The 25,689-nt window shown below is 42.6% G+C and overlaps 1 protein-coding gene across 1 annotated transcript in view; it reads right to left on the minus strand.

The window, feature by feature from the left end:
• LOC147718271 (nicotinamide N-methyltransferase-like) overlaps positions 1–22,951 on the minus strand; it is a 69,917-nt gene extending 46,966 nt beyond the window's left edge. Inside the window, exon 1 of the mRNA XM_086966671.1 lies at positions 22,790–22,951. Coding sequence (XP_086822797.1) covers positions 22,790–22,937 — 148 coding nt within the window. The 5' untranslated portion in view covers positions 22,938–22,951. The remainder of the gene's footprint in view (positions 1–22,789) is intronic.
• Between the last annotated feature and the right edge of the window lie 2,738 nt (positions 22,952–25,689).

Consider the following 25,689-nt stretch of genomic DNA (forward strand, 5'->3'; position numbering starts at 1 on the left):
TAAATGTGACTTTGCTACATAGTAGGGAGGAATAAGGAGTGTTTTAAGGAAGGTTACAGAGGGGCATGGACACATCCTCAAAAGAGTAAGCCCATTTCTATTCACAAACGTCATACTTAAATTGCCACAGTCACAAATGTACCCGCAACTCTAATTACTCATACTTAGAGCTGAATTAAGTCCAGCACTAAGTTAGGCTAACCACTTGACCAACCACTGATACAGCAATACGCCCCACAGAAAATAATGGCATAGGAATTTAAAATAAAACCTCATACGAAAAAAATGCTATATTAAAAAAACGATTTAAAATGGTTAAAAATAAATACAATTCAATAAAAAAAGTTCTAAAATAATAGATTGTAATTATGTATAAACTATTTTTCCATAAAACACTGTGCAACAAGTAATTAGATAAACAGATAAATAACATCAGTATATTCAACATTTCATAAAACACAGATCTCAACCTCATCCCACAATAAGTTCGGGAAGAGAAAAATAAATAAGAAGTGCAGAAGTGTGTAAAGGGTTGATTTCAAAGGCGAGGGAGTTTAATCTAGAGTATAAGTAATGTTGGAAGGTTCACTATTGGGCATCATTGCTTGAGGGCTTGACAATGTGCATGGGAGTAATGCAGGCTCCGTGCAGATATTTTGTTACCCTAACAACAATACCTCTCTCCTGTGTGTACGTAAAGTGCATAGTGCATGGAGGTAATGAAAGCACAAAATCTTACACAATGACCTCAGCCATTGTTTCCACAGTCTATCATAGGCTGTGCAAAAAAGGCAAAGTGATGCAGAGTTTCTACTGCTGACTTGCATATGGGACACACATTAGAACTACAGTACTGTGCGTCCCAGTTTATGCAGAAGCTGTTTAACTGCAGAACCGGGTACCTCCATTTTAAGTAGAGTTGCCGGGGTATCTAATCTGGGAAAATGTCCAAAAAAGATTCACATGCAGAAGAGACCTTGATATCTATTAAAGCATCAGTGAGGCTACCTGCTTTTACACCTTTCAGATCCCTCAAAAACAACATCTCTTCCAAACTTTGAACAGGGAGCGAGGGTCTTTTTTTGCGGTGGCAGGAGTATCCCAGAGCAGAGGCAAGCCTATATCATACAATGGTGTCTTAATATAGATGAACCAATCAATCTGGTTTTACACATAAACTACTCATAAGGTAATTTACCTTTGAGAATAGACTTTAGTGTTAATACGAATGCATTTCAAATTCTTCAGCAATTAAAAAATTAATTTCTGTGCACAATACTCCTGAACTCAAAAGATGATCTCCTTATGCAGGCTGTATACCGTTTTTCAGTTTTTACATCAAATGTTTTGAAACACAGAGGAGAGGGGAAGAGCATGCATTCATTTAGCTTGAGACTTCATGGATTCTGTTTTAAACACCTGGTCCATCGGTGACCTGGCCAGATCTCCCAGCTGACAGATGTGAATTATATTGCATCCTTATATTGGTGTGGAAGTATTTATTGTATTCACTATTCCATTGTAGTGACTACAGCACAAGGTCTTAAAAAAGAAAAATTCTTATCATTATTAAAGATTTTGTTTCTTAATACCAATATTTGTGCATAACATTTATACTCAATCCCCACTGCAAATGATTTGAGCTCATTGTTTATGTTAGACAGGAAATATAAATATAAATAAGTTCATGACTAGTACATACATGACGAGGATCATTTGAGGAATTTTGAAAAAACCAGCATAATGGTGTCATCAAAAAAGTCAGAATCTCGGATGAAATATGTCTCCAGGAACTTTCTTGGATTAAAATAGTTCTCAAAGAGTGTTCATAGTAGAAGCCATTTCTCTGGTGAAGCCTTTACCAACTTTGAACCTGTGCTACTCTCTCCTCTGCTATATAGCTTGAAATCTAACTTTTAAATTATCAAATAGAGAGAACTTTTCATGCATGTGCAACTTATTTTAGTTCCAACATAATTTCCTTTTTACCCTCAGGAACAATAATCCTCAACCAACATAAAATATTTTGCTTGTGGCTGTTTGTGAGTTTTTACTGTTTGCAACTATTGCACTTTGAGGCATGATGCAACTCTGTGCACAACATGAATATATTTCCCCAAATTCATAATGTTATGAAGATGGTCACAAATGATGGCCTTGGCAAAAACCCTACTCTTTGCCTGGACCAAACAGAAAAGCATCCAATGGCTCTAATGTTTACACGGCTTAAACGTGTACAGGTAACTATTCAGTGCAGACTGACAAATGCTTCCCAGTCCAAAGAAATAGTCCCAAGCAAAAATATTGCACAGCTTCCCCTCCTCACAGTGCATCTGGCTACTATTTTTTTGCCTCCCCTTATCATATTCAATTTTCAAGACAACATATGTGGTTTAGAATTTGGACCTTTGATCAGAAAATTTACTTGTGTGGCATTGTAATTGATATGTTTACAATGTATAAAAGACCATGAAAACTGGCACAGAAAGCAGTGAATTCTCCCTTAGAGTGGAACCGTTTCTGGTGGCATGAGTGACAAGAATTCAGAGATATACTAGAAAATCACTTTTGATTGTTCATTCGTTTACATGGGAGACGTATCAGTACGTTTTGCAAACAGTCTGGAAGGTGCAGAACAGGTCTTATTGTTAATGTTTCTGGTTTAGCAATCTTTCTGCTTCTGGCAGGCTCCAGCATGCTCCAGCATGTTAAAGACAATACCCACAAAAGGAACAGGTAGGCTTTTACAGTCTCTAGAGGCTTTGTAGGAAAAGTATGAGTATTCTGGAATGTAGGATGCATATAGACCTTTAATAGGAAGCCATGTGTGGTACCCTTTCCCCCAACCTCCATTTGCTAGTATGTGAACATTGTTCTGGGTATTTATGAACTGTTAGCCTTGAAGAAGAAGTTGAATATTGCTTCTGATCATAGGGTTTGACACTTAGGGCCCGATTACGATGTTGGGCAGACCTGATTCCATCCAACATCATTTGGGACCTCGGACCGAACAACCTCCTGTTCTCGGTTGCAATCCAGCAAGTAGGATGCAATTGAACACTGTTCTGTTACAGTCCTTTTCCTTACAATGGTAGCCTGCATTCCGACCGGAATGCATGATCTCATTGTAAAGAACTGAGGTGCAGTTCATCCCATGGTAGGCACCTCTAGGTGCCTGTCACCAGATGCAGGGATCAACAGCTCCTCAATAGGTGCTCTCTAGGTCATCATCCGGAGGCCTTGCACCCATGGGGTGATGCTGGGGCCCCCAAAGTCAGAGTCCCACAGCTTTCCTGTGTTGAAAAGGCCAGCACTGAAAGGCTGTGGGAATCTACCATTGCAATCCGCCAGGTGGAAAGAGCCACCTGACGGATTACCCGAGGCTTTCTGAATGACAGACAAGCTCTCTGAGCCCATCAAAGGCCATTCAGAAATCTGGTTTGGAATCCTTTTGAGACACAACCCCATCAAAATGGGTCGGACGGAAATGAAACAGTTGATTACGATGCCGTAGAAACAGATCCGACCAAGGGTCGGAGCCATTTCCTATGCCATCGTAATCAGGCACTTAGAAGGGGCCTACAGCATAGTAGTCACCAACTTTGTTGATAGCTTGAGGGAGAATATCTATTCAATATTGGACAACCAATACCTAAACCAATACCGTGTAACATTGACTTCTAAAGCTATTGTTTTGGGAGAATATCCTCAACTGATAAGCTCCTCAAATGAACGATGAGTAGTATTGAGGAGGATTATTTATTTATTTAAAGATTTGTAAAGCGCCTGGTGACCCGGAGGCATCCCAGGGCTGTGAGAGCTTGAAGTTGGCCAAGAGGGGAGAAAAAACGTATTTCGGGAAAAGCAGAGTTTTGAGCTGCTTGCGAAAACGCAAGTAGCAGGGTTCCAACCGCACACTGCGGGGGAGCGAATTCCAGCGTGTAGCTGCCTTTACGGAGAAGCGACGGCCTCCAGTACGTACCCTCCTAAACTTGGGGACATTTGCCAGTCGCTCATTGTCCGAGCGCAAAGATCTCGAGGCTTTGTACGGGGTAACCATATCTCCTAGGATCGAAGGGCCTTGTCCGTTGAGGAGCTTGTGAGCGATGCACATTGCCTTAAACTCGATCCTCTCTCGCACTGGCAACCAGTGGAGAGCCTTAAGCGCTGGTCTGGCAGAGGTTCTGGAGGGAAGACCCATCAGCATCCGGGCAGCCGCATTTTGGGTTCGTTGTAGCTTGCCCAGAGTAGCTTCAGGGGCTCCTAAGTAGACACCATTGCTGTAGTCCAATCGTGCAAGTACCAATCCTTGAACCAGGAGCTTCCTAGATTGAAGGGGAAGCAGAGGAAGGATCATGCGGACTGACCGCATAAGTCCAAATCAGGTTCCAGCTGTTTTAGTTGCCTGGCTTTTCATTGATAAGTCTGGTTCGAGCCAGACCCTAAGACTCTTAATTTCTGACTTGGGGGCGGGCACCTCACCCATAGTATCGGGCCAAACAGATGATGGAATTGCTGACCACTTCTTGCCCATGTGCCCTTCTTGCCCATGAGTTGTGATTTAGTACAAGATCTCAGCTGTCGACCAGGCAGATACCATGTCAGTTTCTGGGTCCTGTATTTTGGTCCTCGGCCGTACATGTTTTTATGAACCAGGCACATGATCTTAAAGATGGTTCTTTTGTTAACAGACAGCCAGTGTAGGGTTCTCAGGAATGGCGAAGAGGGGGATCGTCTGAGTAGGGCTAGAATCAGACGGGCGGCCGTATTTTGAACGACCTGCAGTTTCCTGGTATGGCACTCGTTTATGGCAAGGAGCAAAGAATTGCCATAATCAAGCCGGTTTACGATTAGGCCCTGGACCAGGATTCTGCGTGCTTTGATTGGTAGCCATTTAAAGACCTTACGTAGGATCCGCATAATTCATTTTTTTATAACAATTTTACAGGTGAAGTATTTTAAAATTATTTTATTGTTGTTGTACTTATGCCTATTTATTTTTGTAATGGATTTCTTAGTTGTATAAATATTGATATCTAGTCAGGTTACTGTAAATTAATAAAAGACTGTACCTTAACTACTGTATGAGATAGTTTATATGCCCAAAAGCAATTTAGAACAAACAATCCTTTAGAGGAATTGGAAGTGTTCAGATATTCAAAAATAGTGGGCATATTCACAAACTGCATTTACTAGTACAGCTAGAAGTACAAAAATTGCTATTTAAAACGTATGAGCGTAAATACCCATGTTATGTTATGTTATAAGTTGGTTTGTAGAGCACACAGCTACTCAATTAAGTGTCCCGGCGCTTGAAGCAGGATGAAGTCATAACCAGAAAAAGCAGCTACGCACTGAGGTCTACCGCTGGAAGAGCCTCGTTTTTAGAGATTTCCTGAACCCCAGGAGATCCCGAGTTAACCATAGGTCGATGGGTAGATTGTTCCACAATTTGGCTGCTTGCACCTGGAAAGAGCGACCCCCGATACGTGCCCGAAAGTATTTGGGGGACCGAGCCAGTTGCAATGCTGCTGACTTGAGAGCACGATGAGGGTGAAAACAATTGAACTCTTTTTGTGATGTAACCTGCACCTAAGTCGTGGAGGGCCTTAAAATCCAGGACCATGGCTTTAAAATGAATCCTCTTGCGGACAGGGAGCAAATGAAGAGACTTCAGCTGTGCAACCTTACGGGTTCTGGGACCCAGCATGAGTATCTGGCCGTGGCGTTCTGAGTCACCTGAAGTCTAGTCAGTAGATACTCAGGTAGACCCAGATAGAGTACATTCACGTAATCCAGCCTGGGAATTAGCAAAGCCTGGACCACTGTTTTTCTGTGGGTGATGGACAAGAGGGGCAGAAACTGTTTCAGCATCTTAAGCAGGCCAAAACATGACCCAGTCACAAATTGGATCTGTGCCTGCATGGAGAGATTTTCATCAAGCTTCACCTCCAGGTTTTTCACTGTCATAATAGGAAATGTGGGAGGGGACATGTCAGCGGGCCACCAACTGCACCAGAGGTTGCTGGGGTGGTACCCGAAGAAAATAATCTCTGATTTACCAGGGTTGCATTTGAGCTGGTTGTGCTGGAGCCACGAGTATACCTTTGTAAGGAAGTTGTTAATCATGTCATCCCTGGAGTCTATGTCTCGGCCACTGGTGAAGAGCAGTTGCGTATCATCGCCATATGATACAATTGTTGCACCGTAGTTCTCAGCCAGAGTTGCTAGGGGTGTCATGTACAGATTAAAGAGGATGGGGCTCAGAATTGACCCCTGGGGTACACCCACCTCAAGGGGTGGAATTGGGGCAGCAAACGGAGGAGCCCATACTGTTTACTGGCGGTCCTTTAAAAAGGAGGTGAACCAGTTGAGTACCGTACACCCAAACCTGCTCTCCTGAAGTCGCTGCAGGAGGCGATCGTGGGGGATGGTATCAAACGCCGCTGATAAGTCCAGGAGTATCAGTATGGCTTTGTCGCCTCTGTCCACTACCTCTTTTATAGCTTCAGACACTTTCAGGAGTGCAGTCTCAATAGTGAAGTTGGCCCTGAACCGCGACTGACTCTGGTGGAGTAGGGAGTTGGTTTCGATAAATTCTGTGGTGACCTTGTTCACCACTTTTTCCAGGGCTATGGACATGAAGGGAAGCAGTGATATGGATCTATAGTTAGACGCATGTTTAGGGTCTAGGGTTGGTTCCCTTAGGAGAGGCAGGATTTTGTCTCTCTTCCATCTATCAGGGATCTGGCCCATCTTCAAGGGGAGATTTAGGATCTGCTTGAATGGAGGATTAATGATATCCGCAATAGATGCCAAAGTGTGCCCAGGGCAAGGGTCAGAGGGAGAGGTGGATTTGAGGCCCTTCAATTGGGATCAGTAGAAACTGTTCCAAAGAAGGGAGGGCCCTTATCTTGATTTTGAAGGTGGCTAGTCACACCCTTATCACTCTGAGCCCGAGGAGAGATCAGGAAAGATTCCTGAATGCTTACGATTTTGTCATGGAAATAGGAGGCCATGCGATTCGTCCATGCCTCAGTAGGGGAGAATGATTTGGATACTATTGCCGGAGAAATCGCTGACAATTTTAAAAATGTCCTTGTTTTTTTTGACGCACGTTCAATCTTGGCAGCTAAGAAAGTTTTCTTTGCCTCCAGGACTTGTTTGAATTAGGTCTTTAATGCCTGTTTGTTCGTGATTTTATTCTTGAGGTCAAATGTTTTTTGCCAGACCCTTTTGGAGTTCTGGACTTTTTGGTTCCGTCCAGAGGTGTCAGGGAACAACACCCAAAGACCCCGGAGTTCCACCTGCCTTGGTGCGCAAATGAACAGAAACACGGGCTTCTCGAAGGTGGCGTCAAAGACCAAAGGTTTATTACTGCAGGGACACAGAAATCACAGAATCTACACACGGGCAGAATCTAGGAGACTGTTCGATTTGTACATTGTGGGTTGCTCCTTATATACCAAAAATTGTGCTTCAGGCAAATATTTCACATGTCAGTACATTCCCAAACCTTTGTGTCTTAAACAATAAATATTTGGCGTTACACAGGAACTGTCGATAATATCTGATGCCAAACATCACGAAGAGGGGTTCCCACTAGTCCATCACAATCCCTTGTCAATATTGCATTCAAGAGCCGGACCGCCTCATCGTAAAGTTCGTTACCTCCCCCTAATAAAGGCCCAGAAGGAAAGGAGCAGAGCCAGGTGCAGAAGATAGGAAAGCGGGATAAGAGATGTTTGTGGGTTGTAAATGGGCAAGGCTACCGGCTTCGGCCGCCTAATCATGATCAGGACAATGGACAGGAAAACCAGTTCAGGTGGGCTGGCCTCGGGCAGAGGAGGCAGCCTTTGTCGAGTCATGCAGCTTCAGCGTGATCTGGTTTAAGGTGTACGTGTCATGTGAGAGGTGAATCTCCGGCTAAGGCTACTTGTCCTTAATCAAAGTGGAGTGAATGAAGTGATCAGAGGCTATTGCATATGTGAGGGCAAGGAAACACAAAATGGCGGCCATGATCTAAGATGGATGCCATGGGTAGATCAGAAATGTGTTCATAACAAGAGTGCTCTTGCTCGTATCGTAGCGAAAACACCAGGATATGCTAAATGGATCATTTGCGGTTCGCTGATACTAATATTATGTATTTCCGACAAACTTGAAAACACGGGTTCAAATCGTCACGGAACCTCAGACCCTCCTTTTGCCCTTACATAGGCAATTACTCAGTCTATATCAGAGTCTAGTTCTATACTCATCAGGTCAGTGACATGTTGTTGTATCATCATCCTTTCTCGTGCCTTTTCTCCAAACGCAGGTGGTTTCCTAAAACAGGTTGCAGCACAAAGGCCACACAGGGCTGGACCACACTGGATAATCAGGCAGCATGAGAAGAGGAATACTAAGATGACACCAATGACCATTAGAACCTTCCATCCCCACGCTGAGATCAGAGTCCAAACCCACTCCATAAAGGACCAGTTTCCCTTGTCTACATGTATAGAGTCGGAAATCTTGTGTAGCTTAGAGATCGCCTCATAGACTGTTGGAGCATTATTAGGAATAAAGACACAGCAGCTCGATTGGATCATTCTGCATACCCCACCTCGGTCTGCAAGGATAACGTCTAAAACCATACGGTTTTGCAACGTCATGAGTCTATCCGCCTGAAGCTCAGCTGTTAGATTGCTAAGGGCACCAGCAGTTTCGGTAATAGTAGATTCAACTACCCGTGTTAGCTGACGTATGTTTCTACTATTGGCCATAGGCCCCCAAAACGGAAGGAAGCCTTTGAAGAAGTCTCCAGCTTCCTGACCAGCAGTATCTTCTTTGCTGAAGACACCTCTCGCTACTCTTGTTCTGTGGTAATCAGATGAAGCAGTGTATGTTGGAGGCAACAATCGAGCAATATAGCATGAACCTGAAAAGTCAGCAGGTAACCATGTATAAGCTTGGTCTCGACAAATGAAATAGGTACCCCTAGCAGTGAGGAAGGCAGGGGAAGAGTTAGCCGGAAACACATAAGTCTCAACGCACTCACTCCTCCCTAGCTGAGCTCTCGGATTTCTCCCATTACCTTGCAAACAGACCTGACCTCGGTGAGGTACGACCCAGATTGGAGTTGAGCTTTTACGCTTGCTTTCTCCTAAACTAAGGCGATACTCTGAAGTATTCCAACTCAAATACACTCGTAGTTCGTCTCTAGGGTATGATGGAGTATTATTGACATCCTTGATCATGTCAATAATTCCCTGGACTAAAGCTTTGTTGGCAGAGTTATATTTAGTGGAACGTGGTGGACGCGGAGGATAGGTCTCAAGGGCATAAGCAAAGATGGTTTGAAGGGCCTGAAATGATCCATTGTAGCTGAAAGGCAAAACCAGATAGGGAATACCTTTATCCATAGTGTGGGGTATCAAGCCACACACCCAGCAGTCTGTAGTGTTAACTACTAGTTGGTGTTGGTGCAAGAGCTGTACAAAAGTGTTGTTAATGAACTCTGTACGTCGTGCTTGCTCATGTTCTGGAAATGAGTGAAATGAGTGTATAGAAGAAACAGTAGACGTAACAGGATCAAGGGGAGGTACTGTAGTAACTGGCACAAAAATCAGTTTTATACCAAAGACTATTCCACCCACCAATGTTGCTAAAACAATCAAAAATGTAACGGCACATTGCATCAGAAAACATTTGCTGTGAAGAATTCTATTAAGTCTGTTTCTGCGAACGTAAATCACATTTTCTCGTTGCAGCGCAGGAAGCTCCATCTTCTACAATCCGCTCGCGACCACTGATGATGTGTACGTAGATGAAAATGCCTCTGTCAGCCCTGGGAGTTCCCAAAACCAACAGAAAGATCGACCTTGTGTCAGACCCCTGCAAATTCAAACTAGGTACACAGCCACGACCCTACGGCTACCCAGACGGCAAGGCAATTTTAAAAACAATAAACAATAGCAAACTTCCTGGCTGAAAAGCAAAAAGTTCAATATATATATATATATATCAAAATTACAATATGCAGTTGCCTGCTTTATTAGTCCTTTTTATGGCTTCTAAGGTTGTATCTCTTCTTCGCTGGTACTGTCTGATCGGAAAATAGTGTATCACTAGCAGCTGTTGCAGAGTTTAAGTTCGCAGGTAACAAAGTTTCTTCTGATGCTGGAGACAAATGTTCAATGTTCGAAGGAGTTTTCTCTGGAGGAGAGTCAGGTTTCAAAGTGTCAGTAATCAAATCGGCATCACTGAAAGGGATAAATTTCGGGGTGATTTCAGATTCGGAGGCACCAATCCCCTTCTTCACCCAGTCGTCAAAAGGCAGCGGCAATGGAACACGCTTTACGTGAGAAGCGTGAATCCAGTTCTTCCGGCCAGCAACACGTACAGCTGTCCTCGTTGCCAGCAGGACCTGGAAGGGGCCGATGTAGCGAGGCTGAAGATTCTTTGTCCTCGCGAAGTTCCGGACCACAATGAAGTCACCCGGTTTCCGTTGATGCCCTGGACTCTCCGGAGGCTTTGGTAGTGCATCAAAAACCTGTTGATGAATAAGACTCAATTTAGCAGTCAAGTCGTAAAGGTAGTCTATCAACATAGGATATTCAATGGAGCAAAATTGTTTAGGCCTTGGCACACCCCAAATATTTGCCGGGCGGCCAAACACAATCTCGTATGGAGAAAGCCCTATTCTAGAATGCACTGTTGCTCTCGTTGATAACAAGGCCAAAGGAAGTGCGTCTGGCCAAGCCAAACCTGTGGATGCTTGTATTTTGGCTATCTTCAGCTTGAGGGTGCCATTATAACCCTCCACTAGACCAGCTGACTGGGGATGGTTCGCACTATGAAATTTTTGTTTCAAACCTAGGCCTGCACATACACTCTGCATAACTTTCCCTACAAACTCACTTCCGTTATCTGACCATACAATCCGTGGCATTCCAAATCTAGGGAAATATTCTTTGAGAAGAATTTTGGCAGTTGATAAGGCGGTATTGTCCTTCAGTGGGTATGCTTCTATCCACCTGGAAAAAGCACAAACCACCACCAGGACGTATTTCAAGTTATTACAGCGTTCCATGTGAATGAAATCTAACTGAATCACTTCAAAGGGACAGGAAGGAGGAGCGAAATGACCAGCTGGAGTTGGAGTTCCCTTACCAGGGTTATGCATCAAGCACACCATACAATTTTTTACCACTCTCTCTGCACACTTACTGATCCCATCATTCTTCCAGACCGGAGCCAACATCTTACAGATACCTTTAGAACTTATATGCGCTACTCCGTGCGCCATTGTCACTACTGCAAGCACATACGCATCCGGCAACATCCAACGTTGTTGCTCTGTCAAATCAATCCAACATCCATTCGAGTCCAACTTGCCCATACTTTCTCTCCATACACGTTTCTCTTTCTCAGTCGCTTCTCTCTGAATCTCCTTCACACTTTCCATTGTATCTTCACACATCCCAGACTCAGCGATCCATCTTGCAGACGTTGCAACATACATTCTACTCATCACATCTCTAGCTGTCTGTTTAGCAATTTCATCAGCAAAAGCATTCCCACGTCCAACATCATCCGTGATTGCTTTATGAGCACTGCACTTCACAATCGCAACTTCAGTCGGCAAGGTTAAAGATTCCAACAAGTCGTTAACTAGTTGACCATGTTGAATCTTAGTCCCATGGGACGTAATGAAACCTCTTTCTCTCCACAACCGGCCAAAACTATGGGCCACGCCAAATGCGTACTGACTATCTGTGAACACATTCACTCTCTTTCCCTCAGCTAAAACACATGCTCTCGTTAGAGCTATTAATTCTGCAGCTTGGGCAGAATTCTGACTCACTCTTGCAGTCTCCACAATCGTCTTCAAAGTTGTCACCGCATAAGCAGCAGTCACATCACCATTCTCCAATTTAAAACATGACCCGTCCACATATAGCGTACCATCTGGATCGAGTAACGGAGTATCTTTAAGGTCAATGCGTCCTTTTGTCTCTTCCTCCGTTTTAAAATAGCAGTCATGTGGCTCAGAATCACTCGACTCTTGATCAGTCGGCAACAGTGTTGCTGGATTCAATACATTACATCTTTTGATCTGAATATGACTCGCTAGTAGTGTCAGTTCGTAACCAGATAATCTCGCACTGGTAAGGTGTTGTGTCTTCGTTCGGTTCATGAGTGTATCCACTGCATGAGGAACCATGACCACTAGCATGTTGTTCATCACCAAACCAGCAGATTGCCGAATGGAAGCCGCAGCTGCCGCTGTAGCCCTCAAACAACTAGGCAACGCTCTAGCTACCGGATCTAATGTTGATGAGAAATACGCACAGGGGCGTTGTTTATCACCAAACTTCTGTGTCAGGACACTCAACGCGCAACCTTCTCTCTCGTGAACGTAGAGCGTGAATGGTTTACTGTAATCAGGTGTACCCAATACAGGAGCTGAACACAAGGCTTTTCGTAATTCGGTAAAACTCTCTTGACATTCATCAGACCATGGCACCGGACTCGGAACATTTTTCCCAGTCAAAGCTACCAATGGTTTCGCTAAAAGAGAAAAATTTGGAATCCACTGCCTACAGTAGGAGGTAATACCTAAAAAGGCACGTACTTCTCTCTGTGTGCGTGGAACACTCATTTGCGTAATTGCTTTTATTCTTTCTGGGGTCAACTTCCTTCCCTCCTTTGACAAGAGATGACCTAGGTAGGTCACTTCTTGGCAGCAGTATTGCATCTTGGAAGGTGATACTTTGTGATTCAAATCAGACAAATGATGTAACAACGATACCGTAGCTGCTTTGCAAGTTTCCTTGTCATCGGCAGCCACTAAAAGATCATCTACGTACTGTACTAGGGCAGAACCTGGAGGAAGGACAAAAGAATCTAGCTGACTTTTTAATGCTTGACTGTAAATAGATGGACTCTCACAGTAGCCTTGTGGAGCGCGTTTAAATCTGAAGCTTCGACCTCCTAGACAGAAGCCGAAAATATCCCTGCTTTCCTCGGCTATCGGAATGCTGAAAAAGGCATTCTTCAAGTCGATGACTGAGAACCAATTGGCTGTAGCAGGAATCAATGTTAACAAGGCAGTAATGTCTGGAACCACAGGAAACTGTGGAACCACAATCTTATTAACCTCTCTAAGATCTATGACAAACCTATATACTGGAGGTTTCGTAGGATCAGTTCGTTTCAGAATTGGCAATACAGGACTATTACAAACATTTCCTCTAGTTTCTTCAACCACACCTTTCTTAATCAAATCTTGCACAATCAATAAAAGTGCACGTTCTCCTTCACTTGATATTTTATATTGGGGAATTCTGGGAAATTTTACATTTGCTTTCAAAGTTACTACATACGGTGGTATTTCCAAAAGGCCTACATCATTAGGACCAGTCGCCCAAAGAGAATCAGGGAGTGAGCGCAGCTCCGGCGGGAGTGCGTCCATTGACAAGTACATCGGAGAAGTGAGTCTTTTACCCAAAGTAAGCTGTACTCCTTCCGGAGAACAGTACAATGTCGCATATAGTCGTTTTAACAAATCTAAACCAAGCAGATTTTCATTACAACCTGTCGTCAAAATCAAGGGTGCTTTCAATTGGCATGGTCCAACAGAAATAGACAAAGGATTAGATATCGGGTTGTAAACAGGGGCGCCTGAAAAACCTACGGAAACATTCGTTGAGCCAGACAAAGGTGCGCCAGGGAGTTTCGCATGAATTATAGAACTTTTTGCGGCACCAGTATCCAACAGAAACGGTTCGACTACACCTGATGTTGCTACTGCGACATAAGGCCCACTCTGATCCACTGGAACTGATACTACTCCCTCTCTCTGTCCATGGCTGTCCTAGTACCCATTTTGCTGGAATCCCTCATCAACTTCACAATAATCCTCAACAAGATATTGCTGAGATCTATTCTGTTGAGCTGACTGTACGTTTCGTTGATCAAAGTGATTAGAAGGACGATCATTCGTTTGCGGAGGCATAGCATCTCGCCCTCGACCTCTAGTATTCTGCGCATAACCACCACGACCTCTCTGAGCTGCTGCTGCATTATTCTGCGCTAAAATCGGACATTCATTCTTGTAGTGACCCTCTTTCTTACAGTACGCACACTGATTCCACTGATATTGAGGCCTGGTTGAACTATAATCTGTCCTTTGATACGAATTCTGTTGCATATTAGTCTGATTCGTGCGAGGCGGATACGCCTGCTGTAAAAGAACCTTAGTCTTTAAATCTTTCGTTTTCTTCTCTGATTTCTCCTTTTCCTCTTTATCCCTATTTTCGTAGTACTGTGCAGTCGCAAGTATTTGCGCAGTCGTGGAAACAGCCCACGCACTCTCTGAATCCTTTAATTTATTGCATAATTCAGGTAACAAATTATGCACAAATTTATCGACAAACAGTCTCTGTCCTCCTTCAGTACTCATATCCTGACCACTATGGTCTACAAAAGTCTCTTCGAACCTCGTGAAGAAGTCGGAGACACTTTCGTCTTTCTTTTGCTTGCATGCGGATAATTTATCCCAATTAACACGCAACGCAGGCATCAGAGTCTTCATTAAGTCAATTATTCTACCTGGAAGATTAGCAATTAGAGGTTCGGGTTTTGCACCACCCGTTTGCTGACCATCTGCTGCAGTGATAGCTGCCCAATCACCACCTAAGGCTGCTTGATGATCCTCTCTACGAATTTTAGCCCACACTGGTTGTGGAACTACATTGCCAAATAGCATGTCAATGTCTGCCAAATTCATTATACAGGCTTCAACTGTCTGTGTCAATTCCTTGTAATATCCGGCCGGGTTCTTACGCGGATCTGGTAAGGCCTGTTTCACTGCTAGTACTTCAGCTCGCTTCCATGGAATGTGTATCCATACTCGTTGGAACTGTGCTGGAGCAGCTGCAATACCCGCAACCGCATCAGCTTGCACGGCTTCGCGCCAAATTGGAGGAACCTCCCTCATAGGATATTGGCGACTTAGCTTCACTTTACTTTTTTCTAAATCTCTCGGTGAACGAAGAGATGGATCATTCCTAAAACTCAAAATAAGTTCCATCGCTTCCTGTATTTTATCACCCACTATCATTCCTGCAGCAAACTCTTTTTGCACCTTAATTAAATCCTCCAAGTCTGATTCGACATCATCTTCCTCTATTTCCTCACGTAGCAACGAGCACATCTCATCGAAGACGTATCGTTGCGTTGGTTCCTTCCACTGCATAAATGTATCTAATACATCTCTCGTATTATATCTTCTAACTTTCGTAATCCATCTGAGAGCCGTGGAATCTAAAACTCCCCGTTCTTCAGTACTTGGTAGCTGACTACGTCTCTGAACTGAATCAGAAGTAGGCGTCTTAATTAAGGATTTATATAAAGGAGACAGAATATTAGCAACAGAATCAGTTATTTTTCGACGTACAGAAAGTGGAGTTAACATACTCGCAGACGTAGAGAACACAGTAGAGGTAGGAACAGATTGCGAAGCAGTAGGAGTATCGATGAAAATAGTTTGTGAAGTATTAGGTGTAAGCGAGACAGATACAGGTATAGAAGTCGGCAACCCAGGAAGAGGAGGAGCCGTAGGAACATTCACATTAACCACAGGAGGTACAGGAACTAGATTCTGAGGAACAAGAATACCAGGTTGTCCAGCAACCGGTAATTGAACATTCGGTACAAGTTGGGCCGCAGCACCTTGTGCGTACGGTGGAGGTGAACGTAACAGATAAGACAACAGAGGATCGTTTTCGGGATCCTCCAGTATCTTAGCTGTTTTCGATGGCAAGGCAGGGTAGCACTTGTCAATCGCTAAATTATGCTCTCTAATTGCTTCGTCTATAGCCTTTTCGCACTCATTATCTTGCAGTTGTTTAGTTGCTTGCTCTAGAGTTAACTCCTCTTGCTCTTTTTGTTCTTTCTTCAACCTTTTCATTTCTCTCTGTTTAGATTCTTTTCGCCAATAACGGAAAGAATCAAACATTGCCGGCCGGGCTTTCTTACTAAACAGTTTCGCTTCTAAATTATCAAGGATCTCGGGCTCAAAACTACCATGTAGTGGCCAACTAAGGACACCATCTTTCTTACAATAACGGACCCACACCTCGTTATAGGATATAGGACCCACTCCAAATTTGCAATATAGGTCATAAAGGGGAGTCCCAATCGGAGGAACCAGACAGGAATCCTCCAATCGTGAGTCACTGTTGCAACTAAAACAAGACAACATTTTCCGACTTACCATTTTCAGTCTGGAACACAAAACAAACAAAACACGAAACAGATATGTGCACTTGAACCAAGAACTTAGGCCTACCAAAACCAAACTAATGTATCGATACCCAAACTGAACCAAATAGATTATCGTAACCAGAACAACTAGTGATAATCTTACGAAACCAAACCAAACCAAGAACCGATCAAGGATTTTTTAACAATCCTCACAAAGTAACCAGCTAGCTATCACTAAATACTTAACTGAGGCACTGAAGACGTCACCAAGGAGAAACCCGTCACGTTTCGCTGTACTAAGGCTGCACCTCGGGTCCAAGACAGGGCGACGGTCAAGGCAACGGCCCACTGCAGCCGTCCTGAACGGGAACCCTCGTGGAAGAGAACTTCAGGGCCACTTTTGCGATATGCCGGGATCGATGAAGTGGGGCGCCTCCCTCAGGAATCTTCACACGAAGCTTCTCGAACTCTTCAGGCTTTTGGACCGGTACCGAATGACGTGGCCCCACATTGGGCGCCAATTGGAGTTCTGGACTTTTTGGTTCCGTCCAGAGGTGTCAGGGAACAACACCCAAAGACCCCGGAGTTCCACCTGCCTTGGTGCGCAAATGAACAGAAACACGGGCTTCTCGAAGGTGGCGTCAAAGACCAAAGGTTTATTACTGCAGGGACACAGAAATCACAGAATCTACACACGGGCAGAATCTAGGAGACTGTTCGATTTGTACATTGTGGGTTGCTCCTTATATACCAAAAATTGTGCTTCAGGCAAATATTTCACATGTCAGTACATTCCCAAACCTTTGTGTCTTAAACAATAAATATTTGGCGTTACACAGGAACTGTCGATAATATCTGATGCCAAACATCACGAAGAGGGGTTCCCACTAGTCCATCACAATCCCTTGTCAATATTGCATTCAAGAGCCGGACCGCCTCATCGTAAAGTTCGTTACCTCCCCCTAATAAAGGCCCAGAAGGAAAGGAGCAGAGCCAGGTGCAGAAGATAGGAAAGCGGGATAAGAGATGTTTGTGGGTTGTAAATGGGCAAGGCTACCGGCTTCGGCCGCCTAATCATGATCAGGACAATGGACAGGAAAACCAGTTCAGGTGGGCTGGCCTCGGGCAGAGGAGGCAGCCTTTGTCGAGTCATGCAGCTTCAGCGTGATCTGGTTTAAGGTGTACGTGTCATGTGAGAGGTGAATCTCCGGCTAAGGCTACTTGTCCTTAATCAAAGTGGAGTGAATGAAGTGATCAGAGGCTATTGCATATGTGAGGGCAAGGAAACACAAAATGGCGGCCATGATCTAAGATGGATGCCATGGGTAGATCAGAAATGTGTTCATAACAAGAGTGCTCTTGCTCGTATCGTAGCGAAAACACCAGGATATGCTAAATGGATCATTTGCGGTTCGCTGATACTAATATTATGTATTTCCGACAAACTTGAAAACACGGGTTCAAATCGTCACGGAACCTCACTTTCGAGATGCTTGCATGAACTCTTACTTTCTTTGAGAGCAGAGGTGAACCATGGGGCCGATGGCTTGGTCACCTTACCAGAGTGAGAGGCTGGGGGGGCAAATTCCCCAGCATGGCACACAAGCCAGTCATCGAGGTCCTGGACATATTTCTCCAGGTCCCCGCTGAGAATGATCGGGTGCTTATTAAGTGCCTTGAGAAGTGTATCCAGGGTGATTAAGTGAAAGGGTCTGTAATTAGTGTTTTTACAATTCCTTGGAGCCTTGGTAGGGTTAGAAGTCTTCTCGCATGTGAACTCAAGAAGAAAATGATCAGACCAAACAAGAGGAACTGGTTGACTCATGCCTAGTGTGATTGTAGAAAAGATCTGGTCTAAAGTGTAGCCCTTTTCATGGGTAGGAGAGGAGACATAAGGATCCAAGTCTAGTGCCTCCAGTGTGTTTAGTAATCTGTCTGAGTCCATGTCTTCCGGAACATCCATATGTAGATTAAAGTCACCCAGCACCAGGCAATGTTTGTATTTAAGGACAAAAGGCGAGGCAGCGTCGCCGATTGCTGCTTGAAACCTGCCAGCATGCCGCAGAGGTCTCTAAATTAGGAGGCCCGCAATGGACTGGTGGGGTGATATCACAAGGTGAAAGCCAAGGCATTCTGTGCCCTCCATTTCAACCTCGGGTATAGTAGAGCAGGAGTAGTGGTTTTTAAAGATAATGGCAATGCCACCCCCTATACCAGCCGGGCGGTCTTTCCTGATAATCTGGTAACCCGTAGGGATAGCCAGTGGTAAGGTAGGATTAGATGTCTCGCCTAGCCATGTCTCAGTTAAAAATAAAATATCAGGTGATCTATCCACTAGTAGATGGTGGATATAGAGAGCACGTTTTTTCAGAGACCGGGTGTTAAGAAGTAGTGCGCAAAGTTGCTTTGTACTGTGGTCATATGTGGAATCACCCGAGCCTGGGTTTACTCCAGTCCCTTTATTATAAGGCTGCTGGGTTTAGAGGTAAATGTGACTTTGTTACATAGTAGGGAGGAATAAGGAGTGAGTTAAGTAAGGTTACAGAGGGGCATGCTCCCACCCTCAAAAGAGTGAGCCCATTTCTATTCACAAACTTCATACTTACATTTCCATAGCCACAAAGTTACCCACAACTCTAATTACTCAAACTTATTGTTGATTAGGTCCAGCACTAAGCTTCGCTAACCACTTGAACAACCACTTGCTGTAGGGATTCTGCTCCGACACAGAACTGTTCACAGAGACTCAGGACCTCAGTGAATTAGGTTGTGCCTAAAACTCACCTCAGTACCCAAAATCCCCTTCCAGACTAGCATCAGTGACGCATTAGACAACCCAGAACATGCGACTTAGGTTACCGCAGGAAAGGTGGGAAACAAGAGCACTCTTTCATTACACTCCCATACCAGTCCAAAGGAGACCCACGGAGAAAGAAACCAGCCAACACGTGTTTCGCCAGAAAGTGTGTTAACCCATGACTCTTCGGTAACGTGCAAGGTTTGCCGGATACGTGTTTCCCGTATCTGGCATACCTCACGCGTTACTCATCGGCATACTGCTGCTCGTTGCATCGATAGTAGGCATTACCCGCCTTTATCTCAACATGAGCTGTTCATCCTTCAGCCTTTGATACTTTATGCACCTGTGTGCGTATACTTGGCTTTAACACCCGACTAGGACCGGGTTGGAATTATCACTGGTTCCCCGATACCACAAAACTCCACCCTTTTTCAGCCCTGAAGAGTCATGGGTTAACACCCTTTCTGACGAATCAGATGTCGGCTGGTTTCTTTCTCCTTGGGTCTCCTTTGATAGGAGGACCATCCACCTACCCATTAAAACAAGATAGAAAGAACACTTGTGTGTGATCTTATCCTTAACACCTTACTATGATTACTCATATCATTACATTTGTTGTGTGCGCTTGATTGGTCTTTCTACTTATCAGAAGGGTTAGTTTCTCCACCCTATGGTCTCAGAGTTTTTTGGGTTTCCTCTGAACAAGCAGCACCAACCAGTACTACCTTTTCGCGATTACTCAACCACTACCTGTTGTGCGCCATCCATTTCTGAAGACTCACAACCCATCGCTGAACTTTAAGACACAGGATCTCTCCTCCTTTTTTACCACTTACTGCCACAGCACTTGGAAACAGCCCAGTTGAAGGCCTCTGGTCTTTAAATAACTTGATTAAATCATAGCCAGACTTTGTACAGCAGCTCCTAGCAGTCAGACACAAATGGAAGCACAGTTTTCAGTTGGGGGGGGGGGTTGTGCAAAGAGAGCTTAACCCCTCCCAGGATCTCTCACCTCTAAATCCAGGTCTTAACTCAGGTCCTACATGATAAGCTGCCACCCCAGCCACCAAAAAACATGCCGATCCTTGCACAAGCACCCAATCCACAGCATTTTTGCATTTACAAATTAATGTACAATTCACTTTTATTAAAATATATTTACACCACTTTAAGAATTATTAATAAATATTCAGAAAATATATATATATTTTCATTTCAGGTGGGGAATCAGTTTGTATTTCAACGTCTGAAAATGTATTTGTTTTTATTGTATTATTTTGTTTCACATTTAAAAATAAATATATTAAGTTATTGTTGTTTACTATTTTCTTTTGACTTAAATAACCTTTTTTAATGTACTCTATATTTTACAATAGATAACATATACAGCCAAGTTGGAGAGCTCCTTTTGGTGAAGTGTGAGCAAATATAAAAAACATTATTAAACTTAATAAAGTATTTTTGAGTTAAACATGAATGTCAATGTCTTTTATATATTTGTTTTAAATACAATTTAAAAGTACAAAAACATAAACAAATCCACAACACAATTTGAATGAAAAATTTAATTATTTAAATATATTAAATATGATAACAAATGTTTACCTGAAGTTTAAATTTAAAAAAGTAAATTCTCTCCTTAAGAAAACAGTATGAAGTAGTATTTTTTGTTTGTTTATTATTTGCTGAATTATTTTACATTAATATGTGGGGATTTCCAAGTCTAAACTGGTGTTGAAAATTATACACAGAATGTAGAAAATAGCAAATATTTTATTTATTTAATAACATTTAATTAAGAAAGAATTGCATATCAAAAGGATTAAACAAACAGCGTATGTGTCTATCTGAATAAAAACGAGAATACAAAGATTCAGTACTTAATATGAATGCTAAAAAATTCTGTGCATAGTTTGTAGGACACATTCAATAAGTTCTACTGCCATGATTTTTAAGACATTGTTTTATTCTAACTGAGCCTATTCTGTATTTTGCGAATCCGATTTGAATTTTAACGTGCATACAATGTCCTGGCAAATAACTGGTTATGTGCTTGACATTTTATAAAGTGACCAATTGTGATAAAATTATCCAAAAGAGAAAAGCCTGCACATTTTTAATCAATGAACATTGAGTCCATTGTCCTCGAATGTTGAGCATGTGACAGATTTTTTTGCATATAATTATGCGAGTTTATGCATTTTACTCATTTTCTCAAAATTAAAAAGTGAGAAACATTTTCTACCTCTATAAAATGAGTGGACGACGCACAAACCTTGCAATAAAGATAAACGTTCGCAGTAGAGGAAGAATAGAGTATATGAGGAAAAAGTAGCTTCTAAAGATGTTGCAGAATAGCGTTAAAAAAATATTTAATATATCACTGTTTCATATAGTATGGGACCAGTTAGCTGTGTCTATTGAGTACATTTTTTTATTAGGTTAAATGAATCAACCATATAAGCAAAGGTAAACATACATCATAAGTCACAACGAATACACAGTAATGATAAAAAGAGTTGCCTCTACATAAAATTTCAAAATATTAAACGAGCTTAAAAAACTTAAACATAAAAAGGGACACTATAATAGACACCAGTGCATAATTCATGTACTCCCCCTAAATTAATGCAAACATAAAACGGCCATACCTAGGAGGCCCTATTGGTCATACACTCAAATATCATCAAAGAACATTAATATCCTAGTATACATTTCTTCCAAGAAAAGTATTACAGCCTGGTTGTCCATTATCAAAAAAAGTGCAAGTGGAAAAATAACTTAAGAAACCCTGCGGTTCGTACGGTCAAATGTCAAAGATCATTGATTTCCTAGTGTGAATCGCTTTCAGGAGAAATGTTGCTGTATAAAAGCACAATCCTGGGTCCTCTAATCTTAAAAGCAAATTCATTGCGTCTTTTGTGGATCTAATATTAAGGCGTAAAAAAACTGTTTTAAATAGGTTTTTCTAAAACTAGAAACTAGAAACTATTGAGTCAAACCTAAAACTATAAGTACAGATCTATTAACTATTTTGCATAAACTTGCAAATTAACTCTTGAGACCTGACAAAAGTAAGCTGATTCACTTTTCTCAGATCTAAAGCAAAGTTACTTAAAAGTATAAGAGTAAATTACACATAAACAACTCACAAGGTACTTTACCTTAGAGAATAGCCTTTAGTGTTGATAAAAATGCATTTTGAATTCTTCAGCAATTCAAAAATCTATTTCTAAACAATCTTCTTATATTTCTGTGCACAATACACCAAAACTCAATAGATGATCTCCTTATGCAGGCTGTATACCGTTTTTCAGTTTTTAGGGCAAAGGTTATGAAACACAGAGGAGAGGGGAAGAACGTGCATTTATGTAGCTTGAGACTTCATGGATTCTGTTTTAAACACATGGTCCAGGGGTGACCTAGCCAGATCTCCCAGCTGACAGATGTGAATTATATTGCCTCCCTATATTGATGTGGAAGTATTTATTATATTCACTATTCCATTGTAGTGGCCACAGCACAAGGTCTTAAAAAATAGACATTCTTATCAAAAGATTAGAGATTTAGTATTTTTAATACCAATATTTTTGCATAACATTTGTACTCAATCCCCCACTGCAAATGATTTGAGCTCATTGTTTATGTTAGACGTTATTCTGGTACCACATTTTGAGTTTTTCTTCTGCAAGCGAAAATGAAAAAATATGTAAGTCCATGACTAGTACATACCTGATGAGGAGCATTTGAGGAATTTTGTAAACACCTGAGTAATTGTGTCCTCAAAAAAATCTGAATCTCGGATGAAAAATGTCTCTAGTACCTTCCTTGGATTAAAATACTTCTCAAAGAGTTCTTTCATCTTCATCGTAGAAGCCATTTCTCTGGTGAAGCCTTTACCAAGATTGAACCTGTGCTTCTCGCTTCTCTGCTATATAGCTTGAAATCTAACTTTTAAATTATCCTCAAATAGAGAGAACTCTTCATGCATGTGCAACTATTGTTATTCCCAACATAATTTCACTTTTACCCTCAGGAACAATGATCCTCAAACGACATAAAATATTTTGCTTGTGGCTGTTTGTGAGTTTTTACTGTTTGCAACTATTGCACTTTGAGGCACGATGCAACTCTGTGCACAACATGAATATATTTCTCCAAATTCATGATGTTACGAAGATGGTCTCAAATGATGGCCTTGGCAAAAACCCTACTCTTTGCCTGGACCAAACAGAAAAGCATGCACTGGCTCCAATTTTTACAAGGCTTAAACATGTGCAAATGATTCAACGCCCAAGAAAATGAACCCTCATTATGAGTAGGCACCGTAATTTTAGCGGGACTTCTAACTGTAATTTGTAGCCCCAATAGAATTTTGAGATCCAACACAACACTTCACATCTGTTTATTTTCTTTTGGAGATTTCCAGTTGATGTGGTCATGTAAAATGGCTGGTTGAAACTCTTCTGGAACTACCAGGGGTATTGGAACTAGAATTCCTGTGTAATCAACCTTAGCAGAGACTAAATGGCTGTAAATGAATACTTATACAAAACATTTTCCTAAGACATTTCAAATAAATACACTTGCAGCGCCTTGAGACCCTACGGGTATGTAGCGCGCTTTATAAGTGTCACTGATTGATTGATTGATTGGTTGGTCTTAATGTATAAATCACGTTAAAATGTACAGTGTATTTTACTATTCTGTGACTAGTGGTACACTGATGCTGTTTGTGACCACATGCCTGTTCACCTCTGTAAGACATTTGAAAGTTAGATGTGAAGACAGTGCCATCTACCCGATAAAGTAAGTACATACAACATATCGATAATATAAGAAAATTGAAAGTTTAATATTTTTGCATAATTTCACAGATTATGACATCTCATCCAAAAAAGTTATTCATATTGCGCAGACCCAGTTGCTTGAGTCCCAGGTTGGCGAGGTTGTCCAGCAGGGTGGTTGTGTTGCAGTTGTTGTTGTTCTCCAGGTGGAAGTTGAGGTCCCCTAGGAGGATGTAGTCAGCGGAGCAGAGAGCGTGCGGGCTGATGAAGTTGGCGATGTCTTCGCTGAATTGTGTGCGTTGTCCAGGAGGTCTGTAGATGAGGGTGCCTCTGAGGGTGGTCTTGGGGTTGATGTGGACTTGGAAGTGCAGGTGCTCGGCGGTGGCGAGGGTGTCATCGGTGTTGGTCGTGATGCGGATGGTGTTCCTGTGGACGATGGCGATGCCTCCTCCGGTGTGGTTGATGCGGTCCCTTCAGATGATCTTGTAGCCGTCTGGGATGGCGATGTCAGGCGTGGAGGAGGCGTTCATCCAGGTTTCCGTGAAGAAGGCGACATCTGGGGCTGTGGTGTTGAGCAGGTTCCAGATCTCGATGGCGTGCCTGTGGACGGAGCGGGTGTTGAGTAGGATGCATCTCAGGTGGCTGCTGCTGTTGCTCATCGATGTCTTGGGCACTGCTGGAGTGGTGCAGGTCCGGATGCAGGTGAACTTGCAGGCGTTGCAGCAGAAGGGTCCATGGGTGCGTCTCAGGGTGGCTCTGTAGCAGCCCGGGACTTGGCCGGCGTTGAGTGCGTTGAGGGTGGCGGCGGGCTTACCTTTGGCGCGCCATCGGCGCACAATCGGCGCGCCCGCTGCGCGTGACCGCTGCCCGTTCGCACGGTCGCCATATATGGCAAAGTGCAAGGGAGGGCGGAGCAGCTGGGAGGTGGGAGCGGGGAGGGCACCGAAAGAAAGGGGGCGTGGCTAACAACGGAGGCGGGAAGCGGGGAGCGGGGCGGGAGAAACGGGGGAGCGAGTACAGGGGGACAGGCGATGACAAATACAATCCAAACAAAAACAAAAGACAATCTCAGGAATTCATACCCTAGTCTGTCAGGAAATCAGAAACAACATGGAGGCAGGAGATGATAAAGAGATGTTAAATACACATGGGAGATAATATAGTGGGAGAAAGGAAGTAACTATGAGCAAACTTACTATGTAACAGAAAAAGTTGCACCGTATACTATAAGTCTCACTTTATATTTTAAACATTTTTGATCTACTTGATGAATTACATATAAAAATGAATAATGGCTCGAACAATTTTTCAATATTAAATATAAATGTATTCTTCTGATTCTTTTTCCTAATTTAATAAAACTTCTAATTATATATTGTCTGGAATGTCCTCATTTGTATTCTGAGATTCAATTGATTCCACACACTGAACTAATTCATGGTCCAAAGACTCATCCATAAAATCAAAGTCATCATTTTCAGCAATTGTTTCTTCTGTGTTGTTGTCCAAAACAATTTCAAAAGAAATATCCTGTTCTACTTCCATTTGGTTGCTGTAAATTGCATTAAAAAAAATATATCAGTAGAGTTAGGGCACTGTTGTGTTTAAGTTCAGACAGGCAGTTTGGATTTTTTAATAGTGAAGCTACCTTTGGGTAGTGTATGGTATTAGGCTGGAATTAGAAATATATAAAAGTGTATGTGATAAAGTAAATGTATAATAATACAAGGGAAGCCTAATTCAATCCATAACTATAACAGAGAAGTCTATCTCAATCTATTTCTATTACAGTGGGATAGTATATAAGTAACAATATTTTTTCTCAAATTAACTGAAAGTTCACAA

This window comes from Lissotriton vulgaris, chromosome 4_1 (assembly GCF_964263255.1).
Source record: "Lissotriton vulgaris chromosome 4_1, aLisVul1.2, whole genome shotgun sequence".
Classification (NCBI taxonomy): Eukaryota; Metazoa; Chordata; class Amphibia; order Caudata; family Salamandridae; genus Lissotriton; species Lissotriton vulgaris.